Source organism: Schistocerca gregaria, chromosome 8, assembly GCF_023897955.1.
Source record: "Schistocerca gregaria isolate iqSchGreg1 chromosome 8, iqSchGreg1.2, whole genome shotgun sequence".
NCBI lineage: Eukaryota > Metazoa > Arthropoda > Insecta > Orthoptera > Acrididae > Schistocerca > Schistocerca gregaria.
In genome coordinates this window covers 504,662,668-504,685,981 of record NC_064927.1, presented here as the reverse complement: position 1 = coordinate 504,685,981, position 23,314 = coordinate 504,662,668, and the positions used below count along the sequence as shown (strand labels likewise).

General features: G+C 42.1%; 1 protein-coding gene and 1 long non-coding RNA gene across 17 annotated transcripts in view; one reads left to right on the top strand and one right to left on the bottom strand.

The window, feature by feature from the left end:
• LOC126285003 (fructose-bisphosphate aldolase-like) overlaps positions 1-23,314 on the top strand; it is a 152,118-nt gene that overhangs the window by 100,901 nt on the left and 27,903 nt on the right. For all 16 annotated transcript variants that reach the window (XM_049984314.1, XM_049984309.1, XM_049984313.1 and 13 more), the window contains one exon: positions 18,479-18,674. In XM_049984314.1, the coding sequence (XP_049840271.1) occupies positions 18,479-18,674 (196 nt within the window). The remainder of the gene's footprint in view (positions 1-18,478; positions 18,675-23,314) is intronic.
• Positions 1,719-10,278, bottom strand: LOC126285008 (uncharacterized). Its single transcript, XR_007551593.1, has 2 exons — positions 6,919-10,278; positions 1,719-6,503 (listed from the first exon to the last, which is right to left on the bottom strand). It is a non-coding gene; the product is annotated as an uncharacterized LOC126285008 (long non-coding RNA).

Sequence of the window (23,314 nt, the reverse complement as noted above, 5' to 3'; positions counted from 1 at the left end):
TGCTGATGATACAAGCATCATTATTAATCCAGTAAAAGAAATTCCAATTGAAAATGATACGAATAAGGTTTTTGGAAAAGTCATTAATTGGTTTTTTGTCTGTGGGCTTGCTCTAAACTTTGAAAAAACACAGTACATCCAATTTTCTGCTGGAAAAAGTACAGTTCCTCCAATAAATATAACACAATAGAAGTTAGTAGACAGGGTAGAGCATACTAAGTTCTTGGGTGTACATGTAGGTGAGAATCTTAATTGGAAAATTCATATTTTGGATCTCCTAAAGCGACTAGGTTCAGCAACTTTTGCGATCAGAATAATTGCCAATTTTGAGGATATAGAAATTAGTAAGCTAACATACTTTGCAGACTTTCACTCTCTGATGTCATATGAAATAATATTCTGGGGTAAGTCAACACTTAGGCAAAATGTATTCACTGCTCAAAAGAAAGTAGTTAGGATAATGTGTGGGGTTCATAGTCACACCTCTTGCAGGCATCTTTTTAAAAGATTGGGGATTCTTAAAACACCCTGACAATACATCTACTCACTAATGAAATTTGTTCTCAACAGCATGGACCAGTTTAAAAACAGTGAAATTCATGATTATACTACCGGAAAAAAGAAAGACTTACACTATCCTTTGCTCAACCTATCTTTGGCACAGAAAGGAGTAAAATATGCTGCTATTAAAAGTTTTGACAAATTACCAGATGAAATAAGGTGTCTGACAGACAGCAGTAATAGCTTCAAAAATAAATTGAAATCATATCTCCTTGATGACTCCTTCTATACCATAGATGAATTCTTGAACAGGAATAAATAAATCTATAAATATAGTATAAGCATTTTGTGCCATTTAAAGGAATGGGGTAAGTAATAGAAATATTAATCTTTAGGGAAAAATTCCACGTGGAGAAAATATATATAAAAAACAAAGATGCTGTAACTTACCAAACGGGAAAGTGCTGGTAGATAGACACAATAAAAACACACACACACACACACATACACACACACACACACACACACACACACACACACACACACATTTCAAGCTTTCGCAACCAACGGTTTGCTTCATCAGGAAAGAGGGAAGGAGAGGGAAAGATGAAAGGATGTGGGTTGTAAGGGATAGGGTAATAAGTCATTCCCATCCCGGGAGCAGAAAGACTTACCTTAGGGGGGAAAACTTACCTTAGGTGTAAGTCCTTTTTCCCCCCCTAAGGTAAGTCTTTCTGCTCCTGGGATGGGAATGACTTCTTACCCTCTCCTTTACAACCCACATCCTTTAGTCTTTCCTGATGAAGCAACCTTGGGTTGCGAAAGCTTGCAGTGTGTGTGTGTGGGGGGGGGGGGTTGTTGTTGTTGTGTCTATCTACCAGCGCTTTCCCGTTTGGTAATTTACAGCAATTTTTTTTTTTTTTTTTTTTTTTTCATATGTGCATTTCTTCCGCACTTGACACATTCCACATCATAACGGCTACTGTACCGTGGGAGTGATCAATGGATCATGCAACCAAGTAACTAACTAACTATGTCCACACAAATTAAACCATTATGCTATAATTACTGAAACAATTTGTGAAATTTTCTGCAGAACATATCCTTAACATAGTCAAATCATCTGCTAAAATCATCTGTTGTAACAGGCTGATTATTCTTAAATGTCAATCAGATCTGTTCATCATGTGTACTTTAAGCCATGTCAATGGCCGCACTTCTGTGCCAGGGATTTGCACTGTGTACTTTTCAATATGCTTAATAGAAACTTTGATAGAATCGCAGACACCTCCCCCCCCCCCCCCCCCCCCCCCCTCCCTTCTTTCAAGTAACCCTTTATCTGTTCATTGTGTTTTTCTTCTTCCTTCTGATCACTTCATACCAGTTTTCACTCTTCTGGCTTGGAATTCTTCCATATTGAATGATTTTTTCCCTAAACCTTTACAAGTTGTTTCTTCAGCTGATATATAATTTTTTCCCCTAAATTCTTTTTAGGACTCTGTACCTCAGTTGGTAAAAATGGAACCCTTAAGGGGAGCCGGAGGTAGTCAAATCCAAAAAAAACTAAGATTTTTTCCCCCCTACCGAAAATTAATTTCTCTTTAATGTAAACTTTGAATTATTGTTCTACTTGCCCTAGAAGTAGAGTTATTACCATTTTCCCCCACACCTGCAGAGGAAATGGGCGGCCACTGAATGCATCTAACACCCTCTTGTGACTTCCTGGCGAACTGCTTGGGATTTTCTCGGCCTGTTACGCATACAGCGCCTTACGTTACGCATACAGCGAGTGTGCAAGGGTTGACTACATTGTTTTCTGTGACAAATGAAGCGCTAAGAGTGCGGAACATCGTCTCTTTCATGTTTACCGTTTCGAATTAGTTCAGTGTTGCGCCCGTTGTTGGTAGTATTATACTTCTTGTGTAAAGCGTTTTTCTGGTTATGATGCCACATTTTAGTAACCATGTATATAAGAAGAGGAAGAACGTAGGGAAAAGAAAATTAAGACTAATATCAAGTTGCGATACTACAATTACTGAAACAGTGCGTTCTTCTGCAAAGCAACACATGGCCGGCCATAGCCCTGTGACATCTTCTAGCAAGAAGCTGACTGGTGGAAGTGACAGATTTCATGAATATGCTAGTGACAGTGATGATATTAACGAAGTACTGAATATTGGATTATTATCTTCTGTGTCGAAAGAAAGTGTTCTGTGCAAAATGTGTTCAAGTGTAGGAGTGGGACTAGAGATAACAAAGCACTTTGGTTTAGCTTGTGAGATGAAGATAATCTGTGCATGTTGCAAGTATCAAGTGACTTTCTACAATTCACATGCCAGTCTCTTTGGTGAAAATGGACGATCTAGAGTGTTTGATGTGAATGTTCGACTTGTGTATCGTCTTCGATCCATTGGAAAAGGGTCTGCTGCTGGTAAACTGTTTTGTGGTGTTATGAACTTGCCATCACCTCCAAGCAAATTTGGGTACTATTGTGAACTGGTAGGATCCTCTGTTGAAGATGTGGCTTTGAAAACCATGAAGGAAGCAGTGGAGGAATCTGCTGAAAGAAACAGTGGTTCTAGGGATTAGGTAGTGGCATTAGATGGTTCCTGGCAAAAGAGGGCTCATAAATCCCTGAATGGGGTTGTAACTGCTACTTGTGGTGATAGTGCAAAAGTGATAGATGTTGCAGTATTATCAAAACATTGTAGGTGCAAAAATAAAATCAAAGGAGAGCACAGTGGAACCTGTGAGGCAAATTTTAGTGGATCAAGTGGAGCAATGGAAGTGGATGGAGTGAAACAAATTTTTGAACGTTCAGTTCCCAGATACAACATTAGGTACAAATACTGCCTTGGGGATGGTCACTCCAAAGGTTTCAAGACTATAGATGAACTTAAACCATATGGAAATGAATTTGTAGTTGAAAAGTTGGAATGCATTGGGCATGTGCAAAAGCGTATGGGTGCACGGCTTCGAAGGCTCAAGTGAACTTTGGGTTCAAGTAAGCTCAGTGATGGAAAGACAATAGGAGGGAGAGGCAGGCTTACTGGTGAGGTGATTGAACGTCTACAGAGATACTATGGGTATGGTATAAGGCAAAATACTAGTAATGTTAGTGACATGCGAAAAGCAGTGTGGGCATTGTTCCTTCATACTGCCTCTTCCAATGAATACCCTCAACACAGTCTGTGCCCAAAAGATTCCTGGTGCAAATATAATGCAAAAAAGGACTATGATCACAAACACGGTTTGCCAGCGGCTGTGATAAATGCAATAAAACCAAATTTCATGACTTAGCACAGCCAGAATTGTTACACAAATGTCTACACAGAAAGACGCAGAATCCTAATGAGAGCGTAAACAATTTGATTTGGAAAGTGATTCCTAAAAGAGTGTTTGTAAGCATAAAAACACTGCACTTCGGCATTTATGATGCAATAGCAACCTACAACCAAGGGAACAGTGTCAAGTGTGCAGGCATTAGGGTTTACAGCTGGGGTGAACACTGTACGACCACTAAGAAATATTGACAGAGAAAGGATAAGAGAAGCAGAAAGAAGAGAAAGGCATATGAAGTATGATGGAACAACAGGCCAGAAAAGAACACAGAAGAGGAAGCTTTTGGAGGATGAGGAAGACGATCCTGATAATCCATACTATAGTGCAGGAATGTATTGAGAAACTTTGATAGCCATTTCCCGTAAATTAGAATTTTTCGAATGTAAGGAACATTTTCTCAAAATCCACTCAAGCTAGAGAGGTGAAATTTTTATACAGCACTCCTAGTGGTCAAACTTACATTGTAACACAGCCATTTGTCAATATGTTCAGTAGTTTCATTTCAGTTTAATTATAAAGCAATTACTTGTAAAAAAAATTTGGGTCATTAATAAAAAAAATTTGGAAAGAAACTAGAAAAGATACTCCAAAATCCCTCTGTCATAACTGCAATACTAAACCACTCTATATGTAAAAAAAAAAATTCAAATTTTTCTATTTGGTGTTTCATTCATAAATGTTCCTCAAACTTAGTGATTTTAACATGGGCAGCATATGCACCTCCGGCTCCCCTTAAAGGATCAAATTGTCTGTCTGTTCGACCGTTAAGATCTTTTTTTGTTGTTGTGAGGAACAGGCATAGGTGTGAAACTGAAATTTGTCACATACTGTAGTCTACAGTTCCCTGCTAGAGTAAAGCTTGTAAGTCAGTACAATCAAAAGATACAACCATATGTCACATACACTGGTTTTTGCAAAGTATCATCGAAACCTATAGGTGAAAAATTTACACACTTCTGGCCTGATGGTGTAGCAGTCAAGTGTGTGCCAGGAAGCAGAGAGGGTGCAGGATCAATTCTTGGTTGAACTATGAACTTTTCAGTCTTTGTTTTTACCTAGCCTTCAGCTGCCAACAGTGTGAGATGACACCAGAAATGGCACGGGATTTGGATTCCACGTTAAACAGTAGGTCCCCTATATCCAGTTGGATAACTTGGGTGGGTAGGAGACACTAAAGCTGTCAAAGTGGTGGTCCAGTAGAAAGACTTGCTCCAGGCCATTGAGCCACATGAAATTAGTATTATTATCTGTATATGTAATTGAATTTTTACGGAACCCTCAGAACATGACTCCCACTTGCACTTGTCCGGTTTATTGATTCGTGGATCCATATTGACGTCTTATTCCACAAACATTTGAAGGCCTTTTTGGTTAATCTACTCTCTTTCATTTGTATAAATATCCAAAAAATTCCAGTATTCTTTTTCTCATTACTTCTGATATATTTCCTACTGTATTGACATGTATTGGGTTACAAGCGCCCCCCCCCCCCCAGACAAAACTTCTCCAAGGCATGTTCGAAACTTCCTCCTGATGTCACTTTCATCTTTTATAGCTGTCATTAAAATGTTCTCAAATTTTGGGTTACATTCTTTGACTTCTGCAGTTAAGATAAACGTCTCTTACATGCCACACTGCTTCTCAGAGATTTTAATTATCGGTAGATGATCATATGTGTTTTTTACTGTGAAACTGCTCCTAATACTTCTAAGATTTGGACCTTCTTTCCCATAAGTTCAGATGCTAAACAGAATGTCACAATATTTATAGTGGTCACTTCTTGTTCCCTTAAATCATCAGATATTTGAATGAAGCACTGCCGGTCCCAAGCCCTGGGCCTCATCTCGCAAGTGATGAGGAAGAAGGAGGGGGAGGAGTAACACCTTAAAAAAAAATTACTGGGTCCATCTGGCTCCGGATGGTAGCACCCTGTTAGGGCCCCTGCATAAGGTTACATGCAAAGCCTCAAAATCCAGACACGTCTGCGTGGCAGCCACCGGTACTCTGATCAGCGTCTGTTGGCTCTGTGAGCTCGGCTGTAAGTTAATCTTCTGGAACTCAAAACTCCAGTCGAAATTGTGAGATCCTTCATGATTTCACCACCAATACCTCAACACAAACCAATAATCATGACAGAACAACAGGAAAGAATCCACTACCCTGGGCCCCAGTCAGTAAGACGGGGTAATAGACCTGATCGTTGGATTCCAGGGGATCAGGCATGTCATAAAGAGAAGAATCGGAGCCTCTCAAAAACCCTCAAGATGAAGAAAGTATTTTACATGGGAACACTCAACACCAACACACTACTGAGGCCAGGTAAACTGAAACAATTAACAAACGCCATGGATAAATACAACATCAAAGTTATTGCAATACAGGAAACAAGATTTGCAGATGAGAACCACTTTGATTCTGAAAATTACAGAATATATAAGGAGAAACCAGCCATAACCATCCCAGGAAGAAATCTCAAACTCTTTGGAACTGGTTTTTGTAGTACAGAAATCGATACTGCACTCCGTAATAGATTTCGCCTCAAAATCAGAAAAAATGTCGACACTCACAATAAGATCTGGAAACAAAGCCTATACATTAGTCAATGGACATGCCTCCCCAAACAATTATAACAAAAAGAACCCAGAGATGATAGAGGAATTCTGGGAAGATCTGGAAGAAACTACCAGCAAAGTCCCCAAGAATCACATAAAAGTGTTACTAGGAGACTTCAATGCCCAGTTAGGCAAGGAAAGAAAATTCAGAGGCATGACAGGGAAAACACGGCCCACATGAGAACAAACAAAAATGGAGAGAACTTGATAAACTTCTGCAGAAATTTTGATCTGAAAATCATGTCAACGCAGTTCCAGAAACCACACAGAAAACTTGTAATGTGGAAATCCCCCAACCATGCTCTAGGAGAATTTCGGATAGACCACGTAGCAATATCCACAAAAAACACCAGAGAAATAATGAACGTAAGAACAAGGAAAGGAGTTTTCGAATCTGATCACCACCTTCTCCAAATTAAAGTAAAATTTATACCCAATAGACAAATCAAGAAAACCAACAGACCTTTCAGAACAGATCAAGAGTACCTACAAATAAACAAGAAAGAAATAATAGAAGAACTTACGAAAATCAATAGCAACAACTGGACAGAACTGTCAGATAAAATAAAAGAACTGATAAAATTGGGGCAGCCACCGAGAAAAAGGAAACACCGATGGTGGAATATGACGTGCAACAAGGCCATGGAAGACAGAATACAAGCCTGGAAAAAATTTAACAGCCATAAAACACAATAAAAATGGGAGGACTTCAACAGGATACAGAAAAACACATCAAAAATAATCCGAAGAGAAAAAAGAGGTTACGAAAACAACAGGTTTAAGGAGATAGAAGAAGACTTCACCAGAAACAACAACACGAAATTTTTACAGTGTATTCTGAGAAAATATGACAGGATATCAGCCACCAAGCTTATGCTTCAAAAGACAAGATGGAAGACTGGAGACAAATCCGAAGAAAAACTGTGAAATATTAGTCAGATACTTTGACACGTTGCTTAACTGTGATAAACCAAAACAGAGATTATAGTTTACAAAACCAGAACCCAACCGGGGCTCCGAACCCCCAACATATGAAGAAATAAATCGTGAAAATAATAAAATCATTGAAAAATAACAGAACACCAGGTGAAGATGGACTGATTGCAGAAATCTGGAAATTAGACCATGAAAACATTACACCCAAAATTCATAGTATAATCAAAAACAGAAGGATTTCAGAAGGATGTAGGTTGCAGTAGGTACTGGGAGATGAAGAAGGTTGCAGAGGACATGGAGAGCTGCATCAAACCAGTCTCAGGACTGAAGATGACGACGACAACAACAACAATAATCAAAAACATCTGGGAAACAGAAAAGATACCAGAAGAATGGAAGTCAGCCCTAATACACCCCCTCCACAAGAAAGGAGACAAAACAGACCATAATAACTATAGAGGAATTTTGTTACTGCCGGTGGCATACAAAATTATATCAAAAGGCCTGTTAAATCACCTATAACCTCAGATAGATCCACAGATCGGAGACTACCAAGGAGGGTTCAGGAAGGGAAGATCATGCAGTGAGCAGATCTGGTGTCTGAGAACATTATTAACAACTAGAAAGTCCAGAAACACCATAGTAGCATTTGATTTCAAGAAGGCTTAAGATTCCATAGACAGAGAAACACTTTTTAATACACTAGAAGAAATGAAGGTAGACAATAAGACCAGAAAACTAATTCAGGAAACATTAACAAAATACAAAGTCAAAAGTGAAGTTCATGGGCGAGATCTCAGAATCTTTCGAAATCAAAACAGGAGTGAGACAGGGAGATAGCCTGTCACCCATTTTATTTAACGCTGTTTTAGAGAAAATAATCAGGACTTGGGACAAAGGAGTCAATGGGGTAAAGATGGGGAGAGAGAAAAATAGAACCGTCAAGATAAAATGTCTGGCCTTTGCCGACGATATAGCCATCATTACAAATGACAGAAAAGAAGCCAGAGAAGCCCTAGAGATACTGCATGAAATCACAGCCAGAACAGGACTACAAATATCATATGAAAAAACCCAGTACGTGGACACAAAATCTACAGACAGAAGCCCATTGATAGCAAAATACGAAAAGATAACATAAGTAGAATGTTTCAAATACCTGGGAGAGGTTATACCGAAAACAGGACTGAATTCAACAGCCAATGAAGAAACGGTTACAAAACTACAAAAAGCATACAGACTTACATGGAACCATTACAATAAAATAAATATTTCCGTCAATGCCAAATTAAGACATTACAAAACAGTAGTCTTACCTGAGGCCTTGTGTGCCTCAGAAACAACAGTAATCGGAGGAAGAACTAAAATCAAGGAAATGGAAAAGCAAGAGAGGAAAATTCTGAGAAAGATCTATATGCCAGTTCAGAGACGGGGGATCTGGATAAAGAGACCAACAAAGGAATTGTACAAACAGGTAGAGACAATTACAGACAATATCAGAAAAAGAAGGGCAAAATTTTATGGGCTCATTCATAGGATGAATGAAAATAGGCTGACCAAGATGATTTTTAACATAGTGGTGACGAATAAGGTGAAAACTAAGTGGGTAAAGGAAACCATGGAAGACCTCAAAAATCTAAACATCTCCACAGAAGAAATATCAAACAGAGGAAAATACAGAGAAAAAACCAACAAACAGAAATTCGAAGAAACACCAAAAGAGAAGAAATCAGGAAAGAAGTGGACAGCAGAGAGGAAGAAGAAACACAGTGAATTTATGAGAGGTTTTTGGGAAGAGAAAAGAGAGACAGAAAAAAGTGCAATGAATTTGAAATGTACCAATTTATGTACCATATTGTCATTGTGAATATTGTGTTTTAACGCTCTCCTTAATGGGGAATTAACAATAATAATAAATAATAATTAGAAAGGCCGCATAGTGATGAGAGCTGAAGTGTGTTCTGAAACTTGGGCTGAAGAAGATATGTAGCTATTGGCTACAACTTTGATTTGGTACGTGGCACCTTATCAGTTAAATAATAACTACAGAAGTCCAAAATTTTACTTTGAGTAAAAGTCATGTTGACAGTGAAATGGTATAAAGATTCATGTGAGATGATTTTGATGTTTTCAGAAAACATGTTTTTAACTGATCAAATCCCAGGCCTTCCTGGTTTGGTAGCATTGCCATGATACTGTTGTAAACCTGTTGTTCTTTCTTCTTTGATTCTTTTTAACTGTGTTTAAGGCTATTCTGCCTTCCGTTCTTCCATTTATGTGTGATTATTTTCTTTCTATAAACCTTTGACAGACAAACATGAAAACCTTAGTTTTCCTGTAAATTGTATTTTTAATAGATTGTCCCCCTTCAATAGTGTTTTTTCCCACATCCGCCTTAGTCATAAATCTTCGGATGTATTATTGGAACTCTTTAACTCTTTTCACTTTGGTTGTTTGCACCATTTGATGATGTCGCTCGGATATTTAAGGTGGTTGTTGTATTGTTTTAATTGACTTCCATAACTTGTAGCATTGCAATCGAGCCTTTAATGCTAATGAAAACCATCTAGGCCATTAGGTGTGTTGTTGGGCAATAGTCACATCCAGCTGACTAAAGTTTGTCATGCCTTACTCTCGATGGACCTATAGCAAGCAATGTTAGAACACAGGTGACGTCTCATGTCTCATTGAAAAATGGAAGGAGGGTACATTTTAGAAAGTATCCCTAATCCGTACACTAAATACTGAACCCCACAGGGGGCTTGAGGTTCTTTCGCGAGTTTGCACAAGGCGTCCACGGGCCCCAAAGCTATTGCATCCTATTCTTCCTTCCTGGGCTGTATTTCCTTCCCTGTGCCCCTCCCTTCCCATCCTCACTCCTCCTCTGCCGCCCCCTCCTCCTCTGCCGCCCCCTCCTCCTCTGCCGCCCCCTCCTCCTCCTCTGCCGCCCCCTCCTCCTCCTCTGCCGCCTCCTCCTCCTCCTCTGCCGCCCCCTCCTCCTCCTCTGCCGCCCCCTCCTCCTCCTCTGCCGCCCCCTCCTCCTCCTCTGCCGCCCCCTCCTCCTCCTCTGCCGCCCCCTCCTCCTCCTCTGCCGCCCCCTCCTCCTCCTCTGCCGCCCCCTCCTCCTCCTCTGCCGCCCCCTCCTCCTCCTCTGCCGCCCCCCCTCCTCCTCTGCCGCCCCCTCCCTCTCGGTGTTCTTACTTATCTTTACCTGGCTATTCATCTGATTTACTGTCTTGCACTTTTGATCCCCTTGCCTTTTCTCTTTCATCCTTGCTTTTTGGTACTTTTGGTCCCATTTGGGATTTGACCTGCACTTATAAATTTTCTGTTTTTATTGTGAGTCGTGTGGGGAAGAGCTCCCTTCCTAGTGTCCGTGGTGTGGATTCCTCTCCCAGTCCCTTCCCCACCGTAGTCCCCTCTGCCCCGCTAGGTCACCAGCATGTGTAGCCAGTCGTGTGGTTGGACTGTTATGTACCCATCTGGCTGAGCCCTGTGACAAAACAGGAATCACATTTCTGATACTAGAGCTGTTGCCTCACCACATATGCCAAGGAGTGGTTGCTTGTCATTCTGGAGCACTGGAACTCTCAGCAATGCTCGCCATGTCTGGCTTGGGTTGAAATATTTTCCTAGCTACCTGGTCTGTCCTAGAACAGACGGGGCACATTCACGACCACAAAGCTGTTACTTTTTGTGGAAAATATCATAGACAATCTCTCAGTAGGATGTGGTTGGGTTCCCTGTTGATCAAAAGGTGTTCTATTACCCAATCTGCAGCTCTTTGTGCTTGTGATCATATTGGTGACATCCTGGTGTCCATTACATCTCACCAGTCTTTGAGTCATTTTTCATAGGGACCTCATCCTTCAAACCGATAAGAACTCGGGGCCAATCTGGAATGACGGGGCGTTCATTTAGTTCAACGTGTGCTGAAAGGTCTTAAGTACAACTGCACTGATACTGGAGCCTGTATTTTAGCTTTTGAGGGAGATACCCTTCGAAGGTCAAGGTTGGTTATGTGTTATTGGTGTGATGTGAAGCCATATGTCCCATCACCCATGAGATGCTTTCGGTGCTTGCGTTTCAGGCTCATCTTCCCATTGTACAGTGGGCACACTGTGTGGTGAATGGACACCTGCTCCATGAGCGGAGCTCTTCTGTACTGCCATCCGTGTGTGTAAATTGTCACAATTAGCAATCTCAATGCTTACCAGATTGCCTGGCTTGTAAGAAAGAAACAAAGTTACAAAAGTATAAGTTTCTGTATCGTTTATCTTGCACAGAGGCTTGTCAGATATTTGACTCACTTCATTCTGTGTCAGTGACTTCTATTTTTGGCACTGTTATGTCCTTTCCCCCTCCTCCCAGTTTGATTACCCCAGTCCTGTTCCCTTCTCCTCTCCCCTGTGGTTCCCATGCCTTCCCCTCCAGGTGCTGCTACCCCTCCATGGCCGAAGAAGCGCACCCATTCAGCGCTCGCTGGTGGTGAGACTACCTCTCGGGACCTGTCCCCCCCAGTGTCTCTCAGCCCAGAGGCCTGCTACCACAACTTTGACAGGGGGACCACAGTCTGTGCACCCCAAGGTCACCTGTTCTCTTCCCGTTCCAGATCTTGCAGAAGCCTGCCCATCCTCTGTGCCCTGCCCTCCTCAATCTATGAATGAGAAGAAAAAGAAACATAAGTCCCAGGACAAGGCTCGCCAGGTGTCCGTGGAGGTGCCATTTGTCCTCTACAACCTGAGCCTGCCATCATATGTAAAGGTGTGACCTCGATGCAGTTGGTGACGGATTGTGACCCGGTGGCATTATCGGCTCCAGCGTATTTGCCTCCTACTTGGATACCTCTTCTGGGATTATTCAGTGAAACTACAATTAATATTGGTCACCTCCCAGACTTACCTTTTACTTGGCGGCTTTTTTCATCCTCCAGGAATCTCGTTTTATTGATGCTCACTTACCGACCCTTCGTGGGTTCTGTGCTGCACTTTGTTGGAACTGGGTCAGAGCTTTGAGGGCTTCCGGTGATGTCTCCCTTCTTCCTCCTTGGAGATTTTAATGCTCTTCACACTTTGTGGTGCAGTCCTTCTTCATATAGTTGGCAGGTTCCTCATTAACCAATTTCATCCAGATCACGACTGTGCCTTCCTAATAATGGTTTCCGTACTCATTTTAGTGCCACATTTGGTACTTTTTCTGCCATTGATCTTTCGCTCCCTTCCCCTCCCCTTCCTCCTTCCATACACTGGTTGCCACACGATGATCTCTCTGATATTGACCACTTCCCATTGATTCTCTCATTCCCTTCCTGCCATTCACTGACCGTGTTACCCTACTGGGCTTTCCGTCATGCTTGTTGGCCTCTATATACCTCCCAGGTCATGTTTCCACCTTCTTTGTCAGGTTTTATTGATGTTGTCAGTGATCTGTCTGATAAGATAATCCGTGCTGCAGGCATTGCTGTTCCCCACTTGACGGGCCTGTTTCCTGTTCGCCAATTCCGTGCTGGAGCGTGACCATTGCCATTGCTATCTGTGGTAGTCGTCGTGCCTTGCAACATCTTAAGTGACACCCTTCCTCCTCTTATTACCTTTAAATGTCTTCACGACAAAGTGGCAGTCTCCCATTCCGAGCCTTGCCCTTCCAAATTGCCTTTGTACAGATCCGTCAGCTCTTGTGTAACACTTTGCTACCAATTTTGTGATTGCATTGGCATCAGGCTCTTATCCAGCTGCCTTCCTCTTCTGGAAACAGCAGGCTGAAGCTTCTCGCTTACGTTTTACCCCGTGCCAGGCAGAATCCTACAGTGAATGGGAGCTTCTTCTACTCCTCTCTTTTTCCCACAATTCAGCTCTTGGCCCTGATCCCAGCCATTACCAATTGCTTCAGTACCTCAGTCCTCTAAATGCCAGTATATCTTCCAGGTGTTCAATCATATTTGGCTCCAAGGCATTTTCCCCTCTCAGTGGAGGGGAGCCTGGGTTGGCATTGTTCTCATCTCTCCGCGGGCCCTGGAGAATGGCATTCCACAGGGCTCCATATTAAGTGTCCTTTTTTTTTCTAATCACTATTAATGGACTTGTGGCCACTGTTGGTCACCCCTAGTCTGTATGTGAACGATTTCTCTATTTTGGATCGGTCCCACTTGGTGGTGTCTGTGGAATGACTGCACTAGGGTGCTATCTGGTGGGCTTGCACATGTAAACTCTCAAACAGTTTTCAGTTCTCTCCCTTTAAGTCTGGGATGGTGCCTTATTGTCACCATACTAAGGCCCATCCTGATCCGGACCCCTACCTTGATGCCCACTGCCTGACCATGGTTCCCTAGTTCTGTTTCTTGGGTCTTCTTTTCGACAATGATCTTACTTGGTTGCTCCTTATGTCATCTAATGTTGGCTGTTTGCGTAAACTGAGTGTTCTTTGCTTCACTGCCCATACCTCTTGGAGTGCGGATCATTTGACCCTTCTCCGCCTTTACTAAGCATTAGTTCTGTCTCAGCTGGACTGTGGTTGTCAAGTTTATGGATCAGCTGCCCCTTCCATGCAGCTCTTCGTGGACACCATCATGGTGTCTGTTTAGCCATCGATGCCTTTCGCACTAGCCATGTCAATAGTCTACTAGTCGATGCTGGGATTCCTTCCCTTTTGATTAGGTTGTCCCAGCTCCTGGTTTCCTATGTCATCACTCTCTCTCTTCTCCTGCTCACCCCTCTGACACTATTCTTATTGTGGCTTCGGGCCATCGCCCGCCTGCCGCCCGCCCTTGGGCGGGTTTACCAGTTGGGCTCTGCCTGGCGTCTCTCTGCCATGAATTCTTTCTCCCCTCCTTGTCCTCTTCCCATGTTCTCCAGGTGCCTCAAAGCCTCCTTTGCTCCAATGGTGTTCAATTGTTTGTTCCGAATGCTCCTATGGGAGTTTCAGGATGCCATTGTTTTTTATACGCTGATGGCTGTAAATCTGCTGATCATGTTGAGTACGCCTTCACATCTTCTGTTAGCACAGATCACCACAGTAGGTAAGACAATGAAAAATGCACCACATTGTAGATCATCTCAAAGAATCTATTTATTTATCATCAATACACCTCGACATGTGAACCATTTGTAGCATGAAGAATATTGAGTCTCTCTTCAATTTCTTGCCAAGTTCTTTGTAACATTTCCTCTATTGTTGTTTGGTCGCATAAATGCAGTCCTTCACAAATCCCCACATGAAAAAATCAAGTGCCATAATGTCTGGTGAACATGGTGGTAGTCCTCAGAGTCCGATCCAACGATTGTAAAATTTTCTGTCCAGGAACTTGCGAACAGCCTTGACCAATGCGGCGGACCAATGCATCTTGTTGAAACAAGACTTGCAACGCAACATCATTTATCTTAGGGTACACAAACTACTCCAACATTTCCAGATACACTGGTCCAGGTTCCCGCAAAGAACAACGGTCCAACAATTCTGTTATGCATTAGCTGGCACCAGACGTTTAGTTTAGGGCTATCACAAACATGTTCAGTGACAACGTGCAGATTTTGCGAACCCCAAATCCGAACATTATGCCTATTAACCCTTCCTGGTAGATGAATGGTTGCCTCCTCTAAGAATAAATATCTTTCCAGAAAGCTGGCATCCAGTTAATATGCTGCAGCATATTCGCAGCAAATTGTTGTTAGCACTGTTTGTCGTTCGGTGTCAGATTTTTGCAGAATTTGCACTTTATAAAAATACATACGAAAACACTGGTGAACTAAACAATGCAGGTACATCAGGTTGCCTAGGTGCTTGACAAATTGACTTATGTGGGCTTCTAAGAAACGTTTGTCTGATGTCCTCCCCCTGTCTCTTCTGAAACTCTGTAATGTGCACCGCCAAAATGTTTCAGAACACTTTATGTTGCCAGAAACTTCCTACATAATTCCTTAATTGTTTTCACATCAGGTGGATCACATTCATACACACGATGATAATTTATTTTCACAGTAATTGGCAATTTTGTTTCTGCAAACCACACTAATGCTTTGCGTGCACTGCTGTGGAGTCATCATTTTCACTTCGTACAACCGTGCTGCACTCTGGCAATTATACTTGGCACTTCTGATGCCTTGAAATCGGGGAGGTTTGAGTGGGATACCCTGTGTAGTGTAGTGAGGGTGACAGTATGCTTTGGTGATGGTGCTGGTGCTGGTGCTGGTGCTGGTGCTGGTGCCCCACCATGCGTAACATTTCCTGCTCTCCCTGTTGCCACCCACCCTTCTCCCGTCCTCTCCTCTTCCCACCACCCTGACATCTATTTTACTTCTTTATTTATATATTAAAAACAAAGATTACAAGACTTCCCAAGCGGGAAAGTGCCGGTAGACAGGCACAATAAAATAACACACACACACACACACACACACACACACACACACACACACACACACACACACACACACACAAAATTTCTAGCTTTCGCAACAGGCGGCTGCTACGTCAGGAAAGAGGGAAGGAAAAGGAAAGATGAAAAGATGTGGGTTTTAAGGGAGAGGGTAAGGAGTCATTCCAATCCCGGGAGCGGAAAGACTTACCTTAGAGGGAAAAAAGGATAGGTTATACTCGCGCGCGCACACACATATCCATCCATATATACACAGACACAAGCAGACATATTTAAAGGCAAACAGTTTGGGCAGAGATGTCAGTCGAGGCGGAAGTGTGGAGGCAAAGATGATGTTGAATGACAGGTGAGGTATGAGTGGCAGCAACTTGAAATTAGCGGAGATTGAGGCCTGGTGGATAACGAGAAGGGAGGATATATTGAAGGGCAAGTTCCCATCTCCAGAGTTAGGATAGGTTGGTGTTGGTGGGAAGTATCCAGATAAACCGGACGGTGTAACACTGTGCTAAGATGTGCTAGCCGTGCACCAAGGCATATTTAACCACAGGGTGATCCTCATTACCAACAAACACTGTCTGCCTGTGTCCATTCATGCGAATGGACAGTTTGTTGCTGGTCATTCCCACATAGAAAGCGTCACAGTGTAGGCAGGTCAGTTGGTAAATCACGTGTGTGCTTTCACACGTGGCTCTGCCTTTGATTGCGTACACCTTCCGGGTTACAGGACTGGAGTAGATGGTGGTGGGAGGGTGCATAGGACAGGTTTTGCACTGGGGGCGGTTACAAGGGTAGGAGCCAGAGGGTAGGGAAGGTGGTTTGGGGACTTCATAGGGATGAACCAAGAGGTTACGAAGGTTAGGTGGACGGCGGAAAGACACTCTTGGTGGAGTGGGGAGGATTTAATGAAGGATGGATCTCATTTCGGGGCAGGATTTTAGGAAGTCGTATCCCTGCTGGAGAGCCACATTCAAGGTCTGATCCAGTCCCGGGAAGTATCCTGTCACAAGTGGGGCACTTTTGGGGTTCTTCTGTGAGAGGTTCTGGGTTTGAGGGGATGAGGAAGTGGCTCTGGTTATTTGCTTCTGTACCAGGTCGGGAGGGTAGTTGCGTGATGCGAAAGCTGTTTTCAGGTTTTTGGTGTAATGCTTCAGGGATTCAGGACTGGAGCAGATTCGTTTGCCACGAAGGCCTAGGCTGTAGGGAAGGGACCGTTTGATATGGAATGGGTGGCAGCTGTCATAATGGAGGTACTGTTGCTTGTTGGTGGGTTTGATGTGGACGGATGTTTGAAGCTGGCCATTGGACAGATGGAGGTCAACGTCTAGGAAAGTGGCATGGGATTTGGAGTCCTATCCAAAGGCCTCACCTTCAGCCCCACTCCCAGATTCAACCAAACTACCCTTGTCAAAGATTTACTGTCCTACACTCGTAGTCTCTGCTGGAAATATCACTTTGCCACGAAGAAAAATGATCCTGATCCCACTCCTAATGATCCAACTCCCCAGGACACTATCCAAATTGAACCCTGCCTGGAATCCCTGGAATGCCCAGTTGAAATATTGGACGACGACTGGCTGCAAGCCTGAAATTTGTTTGAACACACTTAGCTTTAGTAGGATAGCGGTCAAGAGGTTATTGTACCAGTGAAAAGGTAAAAAAAGTGGAAAGCAAGGAGGAGTGTGCTGCATGCAGAAGATCACGAAAGGAACAGTGGCAGGCACAACAAACTTTTATGGAAGTATTATGCAATTCTGGCTATATTGAGTGCATTATGTCCAAATCACATATCCGTAGATGTTTCAGATCATCCATTACAAGGAGATTTGGCTTGTCAGTAATACGTGTAGGGGCAAGCATAGTACATACCATGTTAGCTAAAGCTGATGTGTGGCACTTGCCATCCAGTCTGTCAGACACAGAAGTCTGCTCAACAGTCCACTGATAATTACATAGGGTTGTATGCACCTAAAAAACCTTATTTTGTTAAACCGTCTATCTACCATGGAACCACTTAGGACACAAAGATCTGGTGACACATGGCCAGGCCACGTTATCCTGAGGCATTGGGGAAAAAAGTGGCTTAAAGTACAGAGTGACAGTGTGTTGAAATTGAATAGACTATCTGTTCATGATTTAGCTCTTTTCTAAAACTACCTGCTGTTATAGTGAAGTGTTGTCAACACCACCAGATAGCACACTCCCTGATGACGTACAGTTTCCTTCTATGGTGTTCAGTGCTTGTAGTGTGGACTCATGTGTATCCTACACCCTTATTTTTTGTACAGTGTGGGTATCGTTACGTTGTAATTTGTGTAGCTCTTGACATTTGGCAGGTGGGAAACAAGAAGTAAATTTAGTATTAGACTTATATACCATTATGAGGCAGCTGTGGGTGTAACTTTCTGTGTAGTGAGTAGCTACTAATATTTTAGTGACATTTGTTTTCACACTGATGGGCACTGGCCATTACTTATGTACCAGAAAAGAAGCTGAGAGAAACTGATCATTCTTGACAAGAATTTGTCAAAATGGCTCTCAAATCAGACACTTGCATTTTATGGGCTTGGGCTGCTTTGAACACACATTATAAACTGACTCAAAGCTTTAATTTGCTACTGTCTACCATCCATTCCTTCTAACCTTATTTGCTGATAGTTTTATTTAAAGCAAAATCAGCTTTTCTTCATCTCTTAATCACATTCTTGTCTGTCTGCAGCTGCTTTTCACAGCGGATCCTTCTGTGGGTGAAAATATCTCTGGTGTCATCCTTTTCCACGAAACCCTTTATCAGAAGGCAGATGATGGAACTCCTTTTGTGGAGCTACTAAAGCAACGCAACATCATTCCTGGCATAAAGGTTGACAAGGGCGTTGTTCCATTGTTCGGCTCTGAGGACGAGTGCACCACTCAGGGTAAGTTTTAAATCTTTGAGCCTTTCTATTCAGTATTAAATTCCTTTTGAGAGAGTATATTGTGCCAATAACAAATGACTGTACATCATTGTCAGAGTCATAAGAAACTATTCATTAAAGGAAAGATAATTATGTTTTCCAAACTGTAATGTTGCCTAATTAAGTACTTTAGAGCTAAATTAATTTGCCTCGTACACTTTGATATCGAACCGGGTAGTAAATGATTTGTTGTCCTTGTATGCCACACAGGTGAAAGAAATTAATGTAATTGTTAGTTGCAAATGATTCTTACTTTAATTGGAGATTCTGTGAATGAAGAGTTAAGGGAGGGAGACCACGTTAGGTTAGGAGGCTGTTTGACACAGATTTTTTTGGATTTTTGTTTGTTTGTTTGAAGAATGAATTAGAATTTAATTAAATTTTGACATATTTTCATTCATATTTCGAACAGTTCTGAATTTTATAGAATAATTTCAGCCAAAAATAACAAAGGTACGCTGTGATTTCCGCTGAAGGTTGTGAGTATAGCTCTACAGTTGCATTCAGTGTACCCATTCTGATTTTCATCTGCATTTAAAAAGTTTTTGATTTTACATTAATAACTTACTTTCTAAGAATATGGATCTCAATGCAGGTGAAAATGTCAATTACAAAGTTTGCAGGCGTTGGAGCAATTTATTTAAATTTTCACAATTTTTTTTACTCTAATTATGCAAAGAAAAAACCTTAAAATCATGATACTATCTCACAAATTGGTTCATATAATTCGCAATTTTATAAAGAATAATACTACCAATTTTCCTAGTGATTGGTTCTGTACCTTTGAGTTAGACTGCATGCAAATGTGAAAAAGGTCATTTTGAGGTAAATGCGTTTGAAAAATAAATTCACAGAAACTAGAAATTCAAGGAAGTGTAATGTAGAATGCTTATTGATTAATCTGTGATTCCAGCACCATATAGTAATTCTCCTCCTTCCTCATAGGCTTCGCTTTGTGCTTGCAACAGTGCTTTCCAACCCTCCTGCGATTCCAATGAACTATGTTGATTCTGCTGGCTCACGCGATTGAAGCTTTGCGTGCCTTGTTCATGACCATCAGAAGGGATGAATTTCCTTCATTGAATAACCCTGCTGCTAAATATGATGCCATTTCAGTGACTTTTAATCCGGAGTGCAAGTGTTCAGGAGCTAATCACCAAGTAGTGGAATTCAAACTTTCATTCGCATTTTGTGTGTGACCACCTAAACATCTCTCCAGTAACTCTTCCCTTGATAAATTTTCATATATTGGAAGAATTTCCTTCTGCACATCAGGGTGCAATGGAGTAGGGTGTGGTTCATTTTCCATTCCAAGAGCTATTTGTTTCTGCCACTCATACCAGCTGTCTTCTCCCTCTGGGCAGAACTTGTGTTGAGGATTTTCGTCTGTGGAAATCATAAGATAGTATGTCGCCATAATTGCTTTTTTCATGTCTTGCACACTATCTCTGTCTTTGAATCGCTAGTCCATAATAAGTGATGAGCTTTTTCACTAATGACTTTGAGTTTGCCTTTTCCACCAAGCTATTTAGTTTTTCAAATGTTTCGGAGCTGAGTCCCCATTCTCTTCTGGATGTGACCTGTGCTTGTGCCATGTGCGCTCGGTTCTATGTTCATAAAATCTAAACGAATGCAAATTTCGCTTTGAAATTTTGACAGTGTATTCTTGGATAGTTAAGCTAACCATTTATGCAATAAAAAAATCTGATTTTCTTAAACCTCCTAATGTGGTTTCCCCCTTAAACTACACTTGTTGAATATGATTTGTATATGAAGTAACGTCATTACTCCCGAAGTAGGAGAACGTGACATGGGCAGTGGATACACCATCTGATCTGTCCATTGCTCAGCACTGCTTCTAGTTCATAAGTAATGCCATATCCTCATATACATATTATTTTAAATTCTGGGTTTTCCATTAATGCATATTTATATAATGATAATGAAGATAGCCTTAAAGAGAGAAATTACCCTGTGGATACTCAGCCATCTGACAGAATTCAGAACACTGCCAACGTAAGGGAGCATCTGGCATACTCTGAAGTGTGGTAAGATACCTTGGAAGTAAAGACAATTATTTTTTCATTCATCCATTCATTCAGTTAGTTAATTAGTTTCATGTTCCATCGATCATTTTGCACAATAAATCACAATGTTGTGGAACAGTGGAAACTCCACTTAGCAATATCAACAATGTACAAGGTGTACAACTTAGCTTCCGCCATTTGCCGATAGGTGGCGACAACGGTAAGTAGCGGTCGAAAGAATCGGGTCGCAGATGTCAGGCAGTTAGCTTGGACCTCAGTCAACATAACCTCATTCAGACATTAGTCAATTTGTGTTTGCATCATAAAGTTGTTCTTGATTGAAAATGTCAGTTTACGAGCCTAATTCTCGTCATTTGCGGGAGATGTTACTGTTTTTTTTTTTTTCAGTATGAAGAAAACAGCTGCTGAGTCTCATAAAGTGCTCTCAGGTACGTATGGTAAGGATGCTATTAGCGAAAGAACATGTTAAGAGTTGTTTCAATGCTTCAAGAACGCTGATTTTAATGTTGTAGACCTGCATAGTGGTGGAAGAGAGAATGTTTTCAAAGATGCAAAATTGGAGACATCGTTTAGTGAAGACTTGCGTCAAACTCGAAGAATTGGCACAATTAGTGGGAGTGTCACAGCAAGCCATTTCAAAACGTCTCAAGGCTATGGGCATGATTCAAAAAGAAGGAACCTGGGTCCCACGTGACCTGAAACCAAGAGACATTGAATGGCGTTTGTGTGTTTGTCAAAAGTTGCTTCAGAGGCAAAAACCGAAGGGATTTCTGCTTCGCATTGTGACAGGGAATGAAAAATGGTTTCATTACGATAACCCTAAACGCAAAAAATCGTGAAGATAATCCCGGCCATGCTTCCACATTGATGGTCAAACCGAATATTCAAGGCTCCAAGATCATGCTCTGCATTTGGTCAGACCAGCTCGGCCTCGTGTATTATGAGGTGTTAGAACCAAGTGAAACAATCACAGGTGCTAGTTATCAAATACAATTAGTGCATTTGAGCAGAGCATCAAGACAAAACGGCCGCAATACAGTGAGAGGCATGATAAAGTGATTTTGCAGTTTGACAGCATCCGACCTCATGTTGCAAAAAGAGGTCAAAATGTACTTGGAAATGTTACAATGAGAAGTCCTACCCCACCCACCTTATTTTACAGACATTGCTCCCTCTGACTATCACCTGTTTAGATCAGTGGTGTGTGGCCTTGCTGACCAACACTTCCGATCTCATGAAGAAGTCAGATTGGATTGATTCGTGGATCACTTCAAACGATGAACAATTTTTTCGACGCAGGATTCGTACACTGCTCAGAAGATGGAAGAAAGTAGTGGCTAGTGATGGAAAGTACTTTGAATGATAAATGTGTAACCAATTTGTTTCATTAAAGGCTCAAATGTCGGGGAAAAAAGGGTGAAAGCAAAGTTGTACACCTTCTAGAAAAAGATAGATTTCTGCTTACCATAAGCAAGACACATTAAGTTGCAGACAGGCACAATTAAGACACTTACACAAAGCATTCGGCCACATCCTTCATCGCCAAAAGAGAGAGAGGGAAACAGTTACCATATATACATACGTACATACATACATACATACATACATACAAACAAGCACACCTCATGCACACATGACCACCAATTCTGACAGCTCAGGCCAGAATGCAACTATCCCATGGGATGGCAGCAGCAATCTGGAGGGGATAGGGAAGGAGAAAGTGTAGTAGTGTAAGAGTGGGGCAGAAAGGCAGAGGAAAAATGTAGTGAAAAGGAGAGGAATGGGGAAAGATGGGTGGTTGCATTGGCAGAGGGCAGCAAACAGAGGTGTTGTAAGGATAACTCCCATATGCGCAGCTCAGAAAAGCCGGTGATGGTGGGGAGGATCCAGATGACTCGGATAGTGAAGCAGCCATTGAAATCAAGTATGTTGTACAACAGGGTGGTCCACATTGCTGTTGGCCACAGTTTAATGATCGCCATTCATCCTGGTGGACAGCTGGTTGATTGTTGTAGCAATATAAAAAGCTGTTCACTGGCTGCTTTTGCAGGTGGTCCAGCCTCTGATAGGGTGGGATATACCTGTGGCAGGGTGGAATAGGAAATCCTGGGTATGTGGATTGGGAATGTCTTGCACCTAGGTCTTTCACAAGGATATGATCTATGTGGCAAGGGGTTGGAATTGGGAGTGGCATAGGGATGGACTAGGATGTTATGGAGGTTGTGTGGGTGACAGAATGCCACTTGAGGAGGGCTGGGAAGGATCTCGTATAGGATTTCCCTTATTGCAGGGCGTGATGATAGATAATCAAAGCCCTGGCGAAGGATGTGGTGCAGTTGTTCCAGTCCAGGGTAGTACTTGGTGACAAAGGGGGCACTCCTTTGTGGTAGGTTCTTGGGGTTGGTCGGGGGATTGCGGTACGAGGAGAAATGGCATGGGAATTCTGTTCGCGGATTAGGTCTGGGTGATGGTGCCTGTCTTTGATGGCCATGGTGAGACTCTCAGCATACTCAGCAAGGCAGTTATTGTCACAGCAGATACACCATCTCTGGG